The sequence below is a fragment of the Patagioenas fasciata genome, chromosome Z (genome assembly GCF_037038585.1).
Source record: "Patagioenas fasciata isolate bPatFas1 chromosome Z, bPatFas1.hap1, whole genome shotgun sequence".
NCBI lineage: Eukaryota > Metazoa > Chordata > Aves > Columbiformes > Columbidae > Patagioenas > Patagioenas fasciata.
Window position 1 is genome coordinate 82,763,567 of NC_092560.1, and position 17,094 is coordinate 82,780,660.

At 41.3% G+C, this 17,094-nt stretch overlaps 1 protein-coding gene across 2 annotated transcripts in view; it reads left to right on the forward strand.

Moving 5' to 3' along the window:
• KATNAL2 (katanin catalytic subunit A1 like 2) overlaps positions 1-17,067 on the forward strand; it is a 32,168-nt gene extending 15,101 nt beyond the window's left edge. Inside the window, exons 9-16 of one of the 2 annotated variants that reach the window (XM_065860423.2) lie at positions 1,770-1,868; positions 2,398-2,461; positions 3,411-3,529; positions 5,616-5,707; positions 7,523-7,633; positions 14,676-14,838; positions 16,230-16,332; positions 16,650-17,067. In XM_065860423.2, the coding sequence (XP_065716495.1) occupies positions 1,770-1,868; positions 2,398-2,461; positions 3,411-3,529; positions 5,616-5,707; positions 7,523-7,633; positions 14,676-14,838; positions 16,230-16,332; positions 16,650-16,789 (891 nt within the window). In that variant the 3' untranslated portion in view covers positions 16,790-17,067. The remainder of the gene's footprint in view (positions 1-1,769; positions 1,869-2,397; positions 2,462-3,410; positions 3,530-5,615; positions 5,708-7,522; positions 7,634-14,675; positions 14,839-16,229; positions 16,333-16,649) is intronic. The other variant, XM_071802745.1, reaches the window with a different exon arrangement.
• The last annotated feature ends 27 nt before the right edge of the window (positions 17,068-17,094 follow it).

Here is a 17,094-nt window from a genome sequence, read left to right on the forward strand (position 1 = left end):
ATTTAAATATATTAGTCAACACCAACTGTTATCTAACTGTGATAAAATAGTGGGGAAAACTTCAATTCAACTTTGTGGGTGCAGTTCCATTCAAGGCATGTAAGCAGGTAAATGCTTCACATGCATCATCTTCCAAACGTACTTATCCAAAAAGCTTCATAGTATCACAATATTTGATCCTGTTTTGACTCTTTCTAGATATATATTCTAGTACCAGAAATGGTATCAACCGTTGCTTTCACATACTCAAAATCAACTTGTTTAAAAAGCCTGGAAGGCTTGCTGATTGCTTTTTCTAGCTATATATGTCCCAAATTCTTGATCAGCAAATTTGCATTTGCGGTTTAGAACTGAAGTCTTAAGAAATTTTCAACCTTAAAGTAAGAAAATTCTCATTCATTTCAATTCCTGCCTGGTTTTTAATATCTGATAAACCTTTAAAATAGTATTGTTCTTGCTGCTACTTTAGCAAAAAGCAATAAGGTTGCTTTAGCCTTCTTTGTGGTATGTTTTTTTTTTTTAAATGTGCTAGTATTTTCCTAGTTGCTATGGTAATCAACACTGTGTAAATCAATACAAATAAATAGCATGTGGTATCTATTTCACAACACAATCTAATTTAATTTGGAAACAGTTATGGAAGTCTCTACTTAGTATCATAAAACTGATTCATCTTAATTTGCTGTTAATAGAAAGGGAAAGTGGAACCTACTCTATATAAATAATTTTTCTAATTGTAAGAAATCAGATTTTCCCGTCAGATATAAGCACATAATTTTTCTTCAGTCTCTGGGGACTGCCTGTTTTCAATGGAGAGCAGGATTTATCCCAAGTATTTCTACTGAGGATATGATATTTTCTGCAGAACAATTAGTCACTGGAACACAAAGCCACAAAATATTACTAAGGCAAATGGAAAGTTTCACGGAAGATTTGCGAAGTCTGATGGATTAAATGAAATTAATTCAGTGAGTGCTTCAGGGCATAGACTAATTACCGACTATCTTTTGATAGATGCTTAAGGGAAAATTTTCCTCCTGTTACGGAGCTTCTCACACCTTTTCTCGCAGCACGTAAAATCTTGCATATTGTGGGGTAAATAGCAATTTCTTACAGTTACCTATAACAGAAGTAATAACATAAGTAATAGCTGCAGCCATAAAGTTACTGACTACCAAGCTTAAAACAAACAAAAGTATTTTCGCAGTGCACATGATTGAACTGTGGAACTCATTACTACAGATTAAGCATGCTCAAAAACAGGTAAAAGAATGAATGTCAAAGGGTGTTTGAACTCAAAGATACAGTTTTAATTTTCAGAATTTTTTAGTTGCAGATTTTCAGAACGTGGATGTAAATATGAACTAACATGTCACTCCTATTGCTTATGTATTTTTTAAACATCCAATACTTCCCAGCATCAGAGATAAAATATTAAGCTGGGTGAAGCTTCATATCATGATAGCTCTTCACATGTTAATTAGTTACTAAAACCAACTAACTGAAAACTGATCTGAAAAACAGATTTACTCAGCATATACGTTTGGCAGCATATATGCTCATAGGGAAACTAAGGAGCAATCCTGTAGAAATGATTGCTGTACATGCTTTCCTCTTGTGAGCTGCCTAGTATGTAGGGTTAAATAATACAGTTTTTATCCTTTAATGCCACTATTCCTTTTTCACTGAGTTGATTTACTTTGCCAGAGGTGGTAACCTTCGTATGGAAGAACTTAAGATCTGCTAACAGGCTGCAATTTATGTTGCAGGACATTTATCTCCATAATCCAAACGTGAAGTGGGATGATATTATTGGGCTGGATGCAGCTAAAAGGCTGGTCAAGGAAGCAGTTGTTTACCCCATAAGGGTAAGGCACTAGAAAGTTTTGAGAAAAACACTGTTGGGCTCATTAGTATTTTCCTTGTGATTACAGAGGTGTTTTAAGTTCTCGCTATTTCTTTGCTTTTGTAGGCAGTTCATGTTAGAACTATTCCAGTTCCTGTTTCATCTGACAATTCCATACACATTCTCCTATAGGAAAATGGCCTTTCAGTATTAAAATTATAGGTTTGGGGTCCTATTTTTTGGCACCTTTGGCAATGTAAGAGGTGCTGGATTTGGCCTATTTTAATTCAATGGAAAATGACTTACAGGAGAGAATATCAAACCAGTTGCATTTGAAGAATGCACTTGATTTCAAATACTGTATTGACAGTATTCCTCTCGGTAATCAGATCATATCTATTATATAGTTTTGGAGGGTTTTTCCCTCCTCTCTTCAAATCTCTTAGGTTTCCTGAATGCGTTGAGAGCAGTGAGGCTAGGGGTTAGAATTTCTTGTATTTTGTTATACGTGATACATTTTTAATACCTGAATTACTTTTCGTCTTCCGTAGTACCCCCAGCTGTTTACAGGAATTCTGTCTCCTTGGAAAGGATTATTACTCTATGGACCACCAGGTATGAAGAGCTTTATACCATGTCCATTTGTTCATCACTACTTTTTTGTCCCGCGGATGAATTATTAATGCTAATTAGATCAAATGTGTTAATACAGAACATGTTCTGTAAAGTTAAATAAAAGGAGGCAATGGTGGATGATTAAATCTGTCTCTTACACTCAAACCTGTCCATTTGACTTTTTCACAACCCTTTACTATTTCTACACCTGAATCTTCCAAAAAAACAATGTACTTATACTAACCATTCAGAGGAGTGAGAACTCACACTGCTGTTTTCACTCATCTTGGGCCAGATAAATCAAATGTGACTTGACCTGATCTTACAAAATGTGAATAAGTGTGTCATGGACTCCATTTTTTCCTGCGATTGTTTAAACTTACTTGCCACAGAAGGCATCTGACCATTTCAGCATGTAGCACTTTGGAATCTGGGGAGTGCCTTTGGAGTTCTGCATTACCTGAGTTTCTCCAGACAATCCTGGAAGTGCCATAAAATGATCCGAGGCTGGAACAGCTCTGCTGGGAGGAGAGGCTGAGAGAGCTGGGGTGTTCAGCTGGAGAAGAGAAGCTCCGGGGAGACCTTATTGCACCTTTCCGGACTTAAAAGGGGCCTGTGAGAAAGATGGGGACAGATTTTTGAGCAGGGCCTGTTGTGATAGGACAAGGGGTGATGGTTTTAAACTGAAGGAGAGGCCCAGACTGTTCTATGATGCTATGATTTTTTCTATTTTAGTGTTTTTATCTGACCGATAATAGGATGAAGGGTATTATTCCATAGATGAGGTTCTTAGGGACATAGTTTAGAGGTGGACTTGGCAGTGTTGGGTTAACAGTTGGACCTGATGATTTTGAAGACCTCTTCCAACCAAAACGATTCTATGATTCTATTCGAACATTTGCATTGTGTTTCTCTAGAGGCTGAATTTCTTCAGTGCTTTTGTTTGTAGGTACTGGAAAAACTTTGCTGGCTAAGGCTGTTGCCACAGAGTGCAATACAACGTTTTTCAACATATCAGCATCCACCATAGTCAGCAAATGGAGAGGTGATTCAGAAAAACTTGTCCGGGTAAGAATTACTTTCTAATTCATTATACTTTAGCAAACGTCGGCTTCCCACTTCAAGAAATGCAGTTTACCACAGAACTGGAAAGTGAATATTCCTCTGATGCTCATAATCTTTCCCATCTTGGACAAAACACGTGACACTGTTCATATCTAGTTCTTAAAATGGGAATAACATCACTTCTGCAGAATACTCGCAGTGGATTCTCATTGTGGAATTCTAGTTCTGTAATGTAAGAAGAAATAGCTATCCTGAAGGCAGCAAAGATTTTTGAGTTGCTGAATAAGAGACAGGCAAGCAGCGTTCGCAACTATAATACAACAGTGTTTGCTTAGTGACCCCTTCAAAGCGCTTCACGTCTCTTCCTCAAGGGTTGGGTTCCAGGCTCCCTAGAAAATGTTGTTTAGATTTCTAAATTCACTACTATTCTTAGTCTTCAGGGCACAGCATTGAAAAAAAATTCCATTGACACACACACGTAATGTTGTTTTAAGGAAAGTAGTTTAATGGCAAATGGGTAAATGTATTTTTGCATATAGACCAGTAACTAGCATGTGTGGTTCAGCTGTGGTACAAAAAAAATCGGGGATTCAGGTGTAGTGTCCTTGCCCCAAGATGCCTACCATAATCTCTCTGTAAAGTCCCCTATTTCAGTGTAAGAAATTCACAAGCTCTTAATTTTCCTTTACATTCATCTCTTAGGCTACACTTCAATAGATACAGAGCTCTTGAAAATGAATAATCGTAACAGATTGCACTCGGCAAATGGCATTACAGGCGTTGTTAATCTCTCTTGAAATTTAGGCAATATCTGCAATGTAATTATTCTTCCCGTGTCCTTTGTCCTTTAAAATGGCACATTTTTCTTCTGACATTCACCTCCTGTGTTATTGATCCTCTTGACGTCTGTTTCAGTAGCTTCCTAGAAGTTTCCCTTCTGGCAGGTGTAGGGATGGGACACTCTGGTTTTTGACACCAAAAGGTTTTTTGTGAACATGCTGCAACATTTGCAATGATATTGAATTTGTGGCAATTCCGCCCCCAGTTGAGTTTTTGGCAGGATCCAGAAATGAACTAGAAGATTGTGGATTGGGACAGCTCTAAGCGTTGTGTGAATTTATATCTTAAAATGATGTGAGGTTGATGCCGTTTTCTGAAGTTGTGTGAAGTGTATGTGGATTTTGTGGTCATTTGGAGACAGGTCCACTCATCCTGTTTTCCTCAGTTCTCAGCTGTATTAGTGTGATTTTATATTTTAAATTTGTAGTAAAATTGTAGACTGGTCATGGACTACTTGTGACTCTGGGCAAATAATTTAAACCACCTGCTCCATATCCAAAGTGTGGAAAATAATATATATATTTTAATTTTTTTTAAGACTTCAGATTTAGTAGTCCTGGATTAATATAAATTGTTAGTGATATTTATTTATAAACTCAGAGGACACTTCACTGAAGGAGAACTGACAATATCTTTTTACTGCTAATATAAGTCTCTCCTTGTTTACAGAAAAACAAATTAAACGTCTTTTGTGTCAGCTTAATATTCCATTTTTTTAATCTTGATTGTTCAGGCAGTTTGTTTTCACCACAAAAAAAACCCAAAACAAAACAACAAAATAACTGCTTTATTTTTATCAAGAGAATCAGTCCATTTTCTTTCAACTGTAGTTCAGACGACTTTTGATTTTTATTTTCTCAAATCCTTATTTAAAAAAGCTACAAATGGAGCAACAACAAAAGGCGGATGTTTAATCCCCAGGTTCCCAGAATCCTCTGATGGATCATTGTCTTCTATCCCATTATTCGCAGGGTATTCTGATAGGATTTAGCCAGGAAGATTTACATACAAAGACAGGATTACAAGCCTGTGTTCTTTATATCTCCTTTGCAAACCTTTCAGAATTTGAGAGGATTCAGGGACCCTCAGCCTACCCAGAGCTTTTTCCCAGCAAATATCCCTTGTTTCATCCTAAAAGTTTAGAACCTGGCTACAGTTATTTATCTTCTGTGCCAGTGGCCCTTAGTGCCTTTTTGCGTTAATTTTCTTGTTAATCTTTTCTGTCATGTTTACTGTTCTCTCTAAACAGGTGTTATTTGAGCTTGCCCGGTACCATGCTCCTTCCACAGTTTTCTTGGACGAGCTGGAGTCAGTAATGAGTCAAAGAGGCACTATTTCTGGGTAAATTATGGCTTTAGGAGAATATTTATCCCCCTTTTACAGCATCTTTTCGATAGTATGTGTGTGTTTAGGTGCTGACCAATGTTTAATCCTACATTGTACCTGTTAGAAACTAACCTTAGCTAAACTAAAGCCTGAGGCTACACATAAACTTCAATAGGAGCCTGATTGCACCCCTGAAGGACTCATCTTACAGATTTTTATTGACATTATAATTACTTTGAGTGATAACGGCAATTTTCGTGACTGTTTATTAAGCCGTTTTTATTTTGTTCTGTTGTCAGCTTTAGGAGCCTCACAGTGTGTTATTGTCAGAATGCTTATCAGCTCTGAAAAAGTTTATTTTTGGGAGTGTTGTATACGCTGTGGGGATTTAAAAAGAGAGATGTGGTGTTTTTTTCATTCATAGATGAAATTAATAGAGAAGGAAGTGTGAAAGTCAGGTTTTGTGAAGATTAGCAAGGCTGTGAGAAGGAGACAGGTGCAAGAGTGTATAACCAGTAGTGCTGTACTTTGAAATAAGTGGAAATAAAGGCAGTGAGGAGGAGACAACAGATTGTAAGAGGTGAGAATCAGCTGATTTTGGGACACTTAGGACAGACGTAGGCATAGCAAGGTAAGATTGAGTGTACACCGTGGTGTGATATTTCCATTAATGGGACAAATTTTGGTGGCATTGTCCAGACTTACAGATACAGGAATGAGAGGGTGTTATTATTGCCATCCATGGTGTAGATGGTTTATAGTTAAAAACAGATTTAAAAGGTTAGGGAGGAGGAAGAAGCAGGACAAATATAAAAATATTATTATAACCATTAGGAGCCCATCTCAGTGGATTTTGTGTACGGTAAATTATATGTTCACAAAGGCATATAAATACAATATGCCATATAGTAAAGATACAACTTGTAATACTTGTCAGTTACTTGCTAGAAATTACAGGCCAAATTTTGCCTTCAGATGTATTTTTAAAAGCTCTCGTTAACGTCACTGTATTATATATTTTAATAAGGTTTTCTCTCCAAGATTATGTAGTTATTTTTACACTTCCTTATTAAATATTGACATAGCACCAATCTGGGGATGCCTTCGCAAAAATAAGCCATTAAACTCTTACCATTGAAGGCCCTGATGTTTTCTCTGGGTTCGATCCAGAAGTTTCCAAGAACTCCACATCTGGAACCACGAATTCAAAGTGGTTTCCTACAAAATTGGTTAGCTGGAGCAGGGCCAGAATTCTCAGCGCTTTGCTTAAATTCCCCTCCTCTTTTTGAGGAAGGATCCTTTTCTAGGTGGTCTCTGCCCCATTTTTAAATTTGTTTCAACACAGCAGATTTTTCTGTTTGCTTTTGTTAAGACATTTTTCAAAATATTGAATTCAGTAGTAGGTTTATCTTCATGTGCCCTTAACATTCACTCACAGAAAAATGCCATTAGTTGCCCTGAATAAGTAAGTGAGTTAGTTATTTAATGGCAGCTATCACATTATAAAATTTCTCTTATATAGATACATCAATCAAAGCCTTATCTGTTTTCCAGTAAACATCAATGTTGCGTGGAGAAAAAAATAAATCTAAATATTTTCTTTGGATTCAGTAATAGTGAATTCTCCTCACTTTAATGCACTGAAGAGTCCATTTAAGTAATCATTAGAAAGCTTGATTTTAATGCTTAGATGTTAGCTAATGGAGCTTAATCATGCTTTGAACTGGGGCAAAACTGTGACAAGGGCTCAGTTGCTGTGAATGACACTGTATAAATAAAGATGATTACTTTAATGCACTGAGCAAATAATATTTCTCTGAATCTTGGTAGTGGTGAACACGAAGGAAGTCGGCGGATGAAAACAGAATTACTGGTGCAGATGGATGGCTTGGCCCGATCTGATGATCTTGTATTTGTTTTAGCAGCTTCCAATCTGCCATGGTAAGAGATCCAGAGAGTACATTTTGAATACATTTGCATGAGCTTCTAAGCACGGATAAAGATTTTATTTAGACTTTTGCAGGAAAAAAAAAAAAAAAAAAAACCTTGATATTTGGTTAAAGCATTTAAAGATTAATTTGGAGCTTTTACTTTGAAACTCTACAATTCTTGCTATTTGTGCCACATGAGAATAATCCATAATCAAGTCAACATATGCTGGTGCTACCAGCTGCTAATATTTAAAATGGAGTATTTGACTTTATAGGCAAGTTATTTACTATGTTTAAGCTAAGAAGGGTTTCAGCCTGGAACTGTAAGGTGCTTAAAACATCTAGTGCTTAGAAGGATACTCCATAAATAGGAATGTTGGATTTTATTGGTATCAAATGTGACTTTTAAAAGTTGACAGACAAAATTCTTCAGTTTCTTTAACATAATTTAGAATAGAAGACTAAACAGTTTAAGACCAAAAGCAGGGCATTTTATCGTGTTGGTTCTCAAACCGGGAAGGATGTGTTTTGAGAACAAGACAGACGGGAGAGGATCAGGTAGGGAGGTAACGTGTAGTGTAACAACACAACTATTATTTTTAGTATTTTTAACAGTCTGATTTGTAGCTCACTAAACATTTTCAAGAGCAGGAGCCAACACCTGTATGAGAAACTGAAGCACATTGGTGATAGGCTTGTTTTTGAAGTCCGTTTTCATAGATCTGAAATTAGTCTGTGGATTTCTGCCTGTCCTGAGATTCCCTCTGTCCCTGGGCTACCAATCCATGAAATCTCCAGTGGAAGAACATCCAGAGGGACCTCGACAGCCTGAAGGAATGATCCCACAGGAATCTCCATGAAAGCTTGAGTGTGGGTGATCAAACACTGGTTGCTCTCCATCCCAGGAGATGCTCAAAACCTTGCTGGATGTGGCCTTGAGCAACCCACTCTGGCTGACCCTGAGTTGAGCAGGGGGTTGGACTAAATGATCTCCAAGAGATGCTTTCCAACCTCAGCCATTCTGAGATGATGTAAATCAAGGCACAAGTGATGTAAATCTAGGTATCGTGAAAGCGATTGGAAGTATTTCTCTCTTCTGAATGCAAGAAAGCCCAAGGGGTCTTCCAAGTCAGGCATAGGGACACAGTTGCTTCATAAAAACAGGCAGTGTGTTACCCTTCAGTATCCCTCATTAAAATTAGATAAATTAAAACAAATACCTGAGAAGCCACTTGAGAATTACTCAGTCCTTCTCTGATGTAAAAGCTGGAGTTTCTGCCCATCGCAGGAAGAGATCCAGTCCTCCTCCTACAAACCCGTCTTTCCCTCTACATTTTCTTTCCTAATGCAAAACCTTATGTTTCCCATACAGTCGAGGAAGGATCCTTCTGGAAGCCACCAGGCAGACACCTTACCTGCTGAAATTCAAGTGCCAAAGAGGCAACGTACTCAGAGGCTTCCATCTGCCTCTCTCAGTGGCCTGCCCAGGGCTTTCAGGCTCTTTAGCGAGGAGAATGGCTGCATGGGCACCTAAAATTTATGTAGAAATTAGATGTACAAGTTAGACTGGTTCCTACCCTGGTCCAACAGTGGGAGCACAATACGTCGCTGGCTTTTATAGACGTAATAGCAGAACCTGTGTGTAGATTTGGGGGATTTATGCCTTGGACAAACTCATGAATTTAAATCAGGACAAAATCCACCCCATTTTCTCTTAGTGTGTCTACATGAAAGGAACTGAACAGAATTTGATTTAATTATGTTGCAGCGGAGTGAGAAAATGCTGAAAAATAAATAGCTACTGTGTGTGTGAATAGTTAAGTTTGAAAGAGAATTAATACATTAATAATACATTTGTCTCTTCATGGTCCGTTAGTAATACACTATAAATGTTTATGTTTATTGTAGCATCGTTGCTCTTTTAGAAAGAGAAATTCTGAGCGGTGCATTGCACCTTTTCATGGTATCTTAAATTCTCCTCTGAGTAGCTAAGCTTCACATGCAATGCTGCAGCATGGCAGCAGTAAAAAGGATCAGATGTCTTTAGAGGATCCGTGTCTTCCTACACTGGTTTAAAAGGTAAAACTGGGTATGTGAAACCCACCGAGGAAGAGCTGGCAACTGGTCTGAAGGTCACTGCGAGGCTGGTGATCTTGGAGAAGTGTTAAGGTAAGCAAGAGGCTGATCTTGCTTCTGGGGAAAGAGATTCCTGCACCTTCTGTGTTAACGTGTGTCTGCCCAATGCAATCAATAAACTGGAAAGTCACACAAAAATTACAGAATACAGTTTTGAGCATCTTACACATTTGATTTTTGGATCATTTTGCAATGATGGAGTGCTAATTTCTGCAAAATCACTTCTTGGAAACATCAAAAGTGACACAGCTTTTGTAAGGTAGATCCAGAATGACAAGATTTCTGTTCTGGGGGAACTGCTCCCACAGAAAGCTAGCGATCTGTGTCGGTACGAGGGTGTCAGCTGAGCCATTGTGAGACGCCACCTCCCGCTTTTGAAAGTTTTATACCCAAAAGCTTAAAATTTCCTTTCGGACGTTCTCAGCATTGCTCAAAGGCAGGTTGTTTTTTGTCCTCTCTTAAGCAAATCCAACCTATGACTGTAATGACTAGGTTGTCTGGTAGAAATGTGCCTACCACAGAGAATGTGGTTATAAATGTGGCTCAGTGGGTGCTTGGAAAGGTCTTTGAGGGGGATGAGAAGCTCCTGAAAGCTTATGAGCATATTACCATGAGCATATTACCATGAGCATATTACCAAGCTGAGTAGTACAGGTGACAGACCTGAGGGACGGGATGCCATCCAGAGGGACCTGGACAAGCTCGAGAAGTGGGACCATGTGAACCTCATGAGGTTCAACAAGGCCAAGTGCAAGGTCCTGCACCTGAGTCTGTTTGACCCCTGCTATCAGCAGAGGCTGGGGGTGAAGGGATGGAGAGCAGCCCCCAGGAGAAGGACTTGGGGTTGCTGGGGGATGAGAGATGGGACATGAGCCGGCAGTGTGTGCCTGCAGCCCAGAAACCAATTGTGTCTTGGGCTGCGTCACCAGGAGCGTGGGCAGCAGGTCAGGAGGTGACTCTGCCCCTCTGCCCCACTCTGGTGAGACCCCCCTGCAGTGCTGGTCCAGCTCTGGGTCCTCAGCACAGGACACACATGGACCTGCTGGAGAGGGGCCAGAGGAGCCACAGGAATGATCCGAGGCTGGAACAGCTCTGCTGGGAGGACAGGCTGAGAGAGCTGGGGTGTTCAGCTGGAGAAGAGAAGCTCCAGGGAGACCTTATTGCTCCTTTCCGGACTTCAAAGGGGCCTGTGAGAAAGATGGGGACAGACTTTTGAGCAGGGCCTGTTGTGCTAGGACAAGGGGTGATGGTTTTAAACTAAAGGAGGGAGATTCAGGCTGGACATGAGGAAGAAATTGTTGTCCCTGAGGGTGGTGAGAGCCTGGCCCAGGTTGGGCAGAGAGGTGGTGGATGAACCATCCCTGGAGACATCCCAGGCCAGGCTGGACGGGGCTCTGAGCAACCTGAGCTGGTGAAGATGTCCCTGTCATGGCAGGGGGGGCACTGGGGGAGCTGGGAAGGTCCCTTCCAACCCAAATCATCCTGCGATTCTATGAAAAAGCCAAGTACTACCATCTGAGTTTGTGGATTCAGAGCACAGGCCCTTTGTTCTTGCAAACATTTGGTATTAAGCTGGATTTCAAGAGATTTGTTGAACTTGGGTATTTATTGATCATGAAAAAAAATTAGTACCAAGCTGCTTTTAGATGAATGAAAAGAAGCCTAAACAAAGCTCTTTACGCTGTCCTAAGCTGTGCTGCAGCTATTGATCTTCTTCAGCCAGTGCTTGCTGCCCAGCTTCACTTCTCACTTTTTATCAGCAAGGTGCTTTCTATTGACAAATTACTCGTTGAAATGATTCAATGTAATTAAATAAAATCAAGGCCTCATTAGTGAAGAAATAAAGTGATCCTTAAACACATAGTGAATGTTTCGGAACAGCTGAGGGACCTGGGGGGTTCAGCTGGAGAACAGGAGCTGAGGGGAGACAGGGACACAAAGAAACGGCCTCAAGTTGCACCAGGGGAGGTTGAGGTTGGATGTGGGGAACAATTTCTTCCCCAAAGGGCTGTGGGGCATTGGAACAGGCTGCCCAGGGCAGTGCTGGAGTCACCATCCCTGGAGGGGTTGAACAGACACAGAGATGAGGTCCTCAGGGACATGGGGCAGTGACATGTTATGTTAATGGCTGGAATTGATGATCTTGATGGTCTTTTCCAAACAAAATGATCTATGATTCTATTAGTACATTTAATTCACTTCCATTGCAGTGCTGCATTCTTCTCCCTCCCCAGCCTCCGGGTGGGTGAAGCTTTGGTGCAGGCTGAAATACTATTCCCTTCTGGCCAAACCGAGTCCTGTTAGAACCTTGAACACATGGAGAAGATGAGTTCAAGAGGTGGGTTGTTAAATCCAAATCAGGCCTGGGATTACCCTGTAGCGAGCCTTTCCTTCTCCCTCAGCAGTGCATGGTGTGTACGGTGGAGGAGACCGACCCAGGACAACAGAGGAAGCCCAAACAGGACCAGGAGAAGATGTAGAGTTAGAACAAGTCCTCAGGTTGTGGGTTCTGCCCAGAGGGATGGAAGGTGGGAAGGATGAGAAGCTCGCTTGTTCTTGGTGCCCTTTCCTCCAGAGCACTGCGGTGACAATCGCATTAGGCCAGGATTAATTACAGACCAGTCAGCCCTTGTTACTGTTTCTGGGTTCACCTCTGCTGATGTCTCTTAGTTTCTGCCTAAAACACATTTTTTACCCTTCTTCCTTCTGGAAATGAAAATCGGTGTCTTGTTTCGGTTCGTGAAATTTGGGAGTGATAACATGGTGTGATGCCTTGAGATGTCAACCTGGAGGAGCTCCAAAAAGTCACTCTTTTATATAGCTCCTGTACAGCTTTGGGTATCTTTTAATGAACATTTCATAATACTTTTATTGGCTATTATTTCAGAGGATATTTTCATTGGTTCAGTGCTTATTATTCCGTTCTGTTTAATGTCACTTAACCTCGCATTTGGTCACTAACAAAACAATTTAGCAAGCAACCTAAACACTTAAGATAACAAAAATATCATGTCTTTATTTTCCTCTTTAGCCAACAAGCAGGGTCACTATAACCTTTCTGGATAAACAGAGCAACTTCTGTTTATCAGTGGAATTATTTACAGAACACGGAGCTCTTGAACCTGTAATCTTGGGGGACACACCAACTATTTCCAGCCAAACCAAACCATTTCGAGGACAAGCTGAGCTGAAAAATACATTTGGGTGGAAAGCAGGGACTTGAGTTGTTCTTTGTCTGGTCTGGTTGGGATTCTGTGTGAGAGGCATTGTGCTGAATGCTGTATGGCATCTTAAACAGCCTAAAAATATCAATAATATCAATATACCAACAGCCACCGATTAGCAAACTCTGGTGTTTTCTTCTGAGGCCTTGATTGGAAGTATTGGGATGGATCCGAGTGAATTCCTGTTGTCCTCTGAGTTCCTATCAATCTGGTTTTCTCCTCTTTGCTTTCATTTGCTCAGCACACGTGGAACAAGCTCTTGCAAACCAAGAGGTTCCTTTCTGGGGAGAGGGGACAATTCTGCTCCTGCTGAGCTCTGTGGAAAACCTAGGCAGGCACCTTGATGGGGATTTGAGAGCCCATTTTTGGGTTTCTTTATCATGTGCTATACCGGTAGAAAACATTTGCTGTTAGAAAACAAGGACAAGTCACCAAAGGTGACAGAAATAAGCTGTATTGGTGCTACAATGCATTTCGAGCTCCCTGTAAATTAAAGAGGAACTTCATGCAAGAAGCGTTGCTTGAATGTTGACTTTGCTGGCGAGAAGGTTTCACCCAGTGAATTGGGAAAGGTAGAGGCAGGTTTATTAATGCTTAAATTATGATCTGGCTCAGCCAACAAAGGTGGAGATGATGCTTAGGGCTTGAGTTGACATGAGTTTCCCCTTGATAAGAGTTTCTCAGCATGTTTGAGGACAGAATGATATTTTAAACTGAAACAAGAAGCCTGTGACTGAATGGACCCAGTAGAGAAAGACTGATAAAGCACTGAGAAGGATAATAGCACAGAGCAGCTCCTGGAAGGCACCGGAGACTTATGAGCGAGTAAATACTTAGTAGTAGATGTTTATTATTGAAAATTGTAATAATCACTGGGGTAGCTGTAGACTGTTCCCATTACACAAGTGACAAGGGATGAACTGGAGTAGGAATTGGCATTTAGTCATTTGGTTGTGTTAGCGTTGATGAAAACAACCGAAAAGCACTTGGCAAAAGATTAAAATGACCTGTTCAGAGTCTGAGAGGAGCTGGTGTGCCCAGTCTTTTATATTTTACTCTCTTCTCTTCTTTTTTGCTTATTTTCTCTTCTAGCAGACACCTTTCTCAGTGTTGATGTTGCCAGCATCACGTTATTTGGTTCATTGACACATTTATCCAACCCGCCCATCCTTCACATGATCCTTTTTATAAGGATATTTTCCTTTGTGGCTGTATTATTTATAATCTGTATTGCAGGAGCAGCCTCAGATCGACGTCTTGTTCTGCCATAAACATGACCCTCACAAGACCTTCAGTCTGTATTTCATATCTAATAATCATCCCTTACAAAGTAGCAATTAATTAGTGCTCACACTGCCCCAGACAGACAATTTGTAGTATCTCCTTCATTGCGAAGGGAGAAAAGGAGAGGTTATTGCTGATGAGACATGCTGGAGATGGGTACCAGAGCCAAGGAAGATAACTACAACTTCTGATTGTTGTCGTGAAGCCTCATTGTCACAAGCCAATATATCACAAACATGCTGAACAGGAATACACTGGATAATTAATCCATTTTTCTTTTTTCAAAACTAGGTTGAGACAATTACACGTGGGATTGAAAAATATCAGTCCCCGCATCAAGGCGTTTGCTGTCAACACCGTGTCTCAAAGAGACACGCTGAGATGATTCCTCTCCTCCTTCACTTGCAGGGAGTTGGATTCTGCCATGCTGCGGAGGCTGGAGAAGAGGATTTTGGTTGATCTCCCAAGTAAAGAGGCACGACGGGTGATGATCCAGCACTGGCTGCCCCCTGTGAGCAACAGCGGAGGAGTGGAGCTGAAAACGGACCTGGACTACAGCTTGCTGGGCCAGGTGGGACAGCACGGCAGCGGGGACGATGCCCACTCACTGCTCGAGGTGTTTCTGGGTGGGAACGGTACGGAAGAGTGACAGCCAGGTGGCCAAAAAGGCCACCTGCATACTGGCTGGTGGCAGCACTGGTGTGGCCAGCAGGCCCAGGGCAGTGACCGAACCTGTGCTGGGACCTGGGGAGGCCAAACCGCCAATCCTGGGGGCAGTTTTGGGCCCCTCACACCAAGAAAGGCCTTGAGGTGCTGGAGCGAGTGGAGAGAAGGGAACGGAGCTGGGGAAGGGGCTGGAGCACAAGTGTGATGGGAGCGGCTGAGGGAGCTGGGGGGTTCAGCTGGAGAACAGGAGCTAAGGGGAGACAGGGACACAAAGAAACGGCCTCAAGTTGCACCAGGGGAGGTTGAGGTTGGATGTGGGGAACAATTTCTTCCCCAAAGGGCTGTGGGGCATTGGAACAGGCTGCCCAGGGCAGTGCTGGAGTCACCATCCCTGGAGGGGTTGGAAATACACACAGATGAGGTTCTCAGGGACATGGGGCAGTGCCAGGGGTGGGCAAATGGTTGGACTTGATGATCTTGAGGATCTCTTCCAACCAAAATGATTCTACATCACCAATAGCAGCTGGGGGAAGGACCTCGGCTCAGCTGGAACCTCCAGCCAAAGGGAGACACGGAGCCGAGTGTTTCCCAGGCACGTACCTGTCCATGGAAATCACACGGTTCTGCTTAAAAATGGAGTCTCCTGCTCCTCTCTGCTGGGCCAACTTTTCAGCCTTAAATACAGGGAGACTTCCAGCAACATTCTATTTCATCCCTCTTCTCACCAAGCTGGGAGCACTTCCAATTCATCAGGGTAATGAACAGTTAATTGTGTAGGGAAGGTTTGTCACAGCTCCACTGCTGCAGGAGAAAGGAGCATTTAGACAGCGAACAGATGCATTAGATATCAGGTTTTCTTCCTTTAGCCCTTTGTCACATCCTAAATTCTTCAAAAATCTCTTACAGCTTAGCTTACCCAGTTGACCCTTTTTACGTCTGTCCACAGAGACAATTCTGCTCAGTTTTCATTTCATAAACGTTAATAAGAAAACATAGTTATTTTATTCACAGAAAAGCTGGGAACAGTGGTAAAAAGGCAGGTTTTACTTGACCTACAGAAAATTGCCCTATAGAAAGAAAACACCCAGTATTTCCCTTGCTGCTACAAAGTCCTGTGCGCATTTACAAGAACAGGCAACATAATGTTGAGTGGAGGGTGCACATAAAATTATATATGTGTTTATGCATACACATTTATTTCAGGCAGGAATAGACTTTACAATTATTATATATAAATATATTTGCTTCTAAACGCCCCATTTGTAAGCCTGTGGTCTCATTCTGATCCGGTTGCAGGAAACAGACGGGTACTCCGGCTCCGATATAAAACTCGTGTGCAAGGAAGCGGCCATGAGACCAGTGAGGAAAGTTTTCGATGCTCTTGAAAATCACCGGCCAGGTACCGAGTAGAAAATCCCATCTGGGAAATGCCGATGTGCTGCTGTAACTCCAGAAATCCTAACGTTAACCCCAGCAGGTGGAGCTCTGTTCTCTGCTTAGAAAAGTTTGAAGCCGCATTTCTACAACATTTGCTTAAGTGGATGTTTCTGACAATAGGGTTTTTTTTAAAAGCTGTCAGTATCTGTGCTCAAATAGAACGTTTTCTCGATCTCACGAGGTTTATTCCGTTGTTTTCATATGTGAAGTGCTGCATTAGGCAGGGACATCAATGCGTTTTGGAAATAATAACTATTTGATAAATTATCTTCTCTTTAGGTAACAGTAACTTACCCGTGATCCAATTAGACACGATCACAACAGCGGATTTCCTGGATGTGATTGCCCACACCAAGCCGTCTGCAAAGAACCTCAGCCAGAAGTACGCGGCTTGGCAGAGAGAATTTGAGTCAGTTTGAAATGAAGGGGGAAAAAGATCAAAAACTTCCAATACTTTCGCTGCCCAAAATGGCATCACCTCATCTCCAAAGCATCCAACGGTGATGGGGAAGGAAGCGCCGTTGTTTCCAGGCAAGAAAACGTCAAGGGGAAATCTTTCAGAAGGCAGATGGGGAGTGGTGCCTTATTTTTTATTTGCCATTTTAAAAATACATTCTTCGTAGAAATAATGTAACGGCAGTTGCCAGGTAATGAAAACTCTAGCCTTAATTTTATGTATAAAGACTTTAAAGATCAATTGCTTGTCAGTTGTTTTTTTATGACG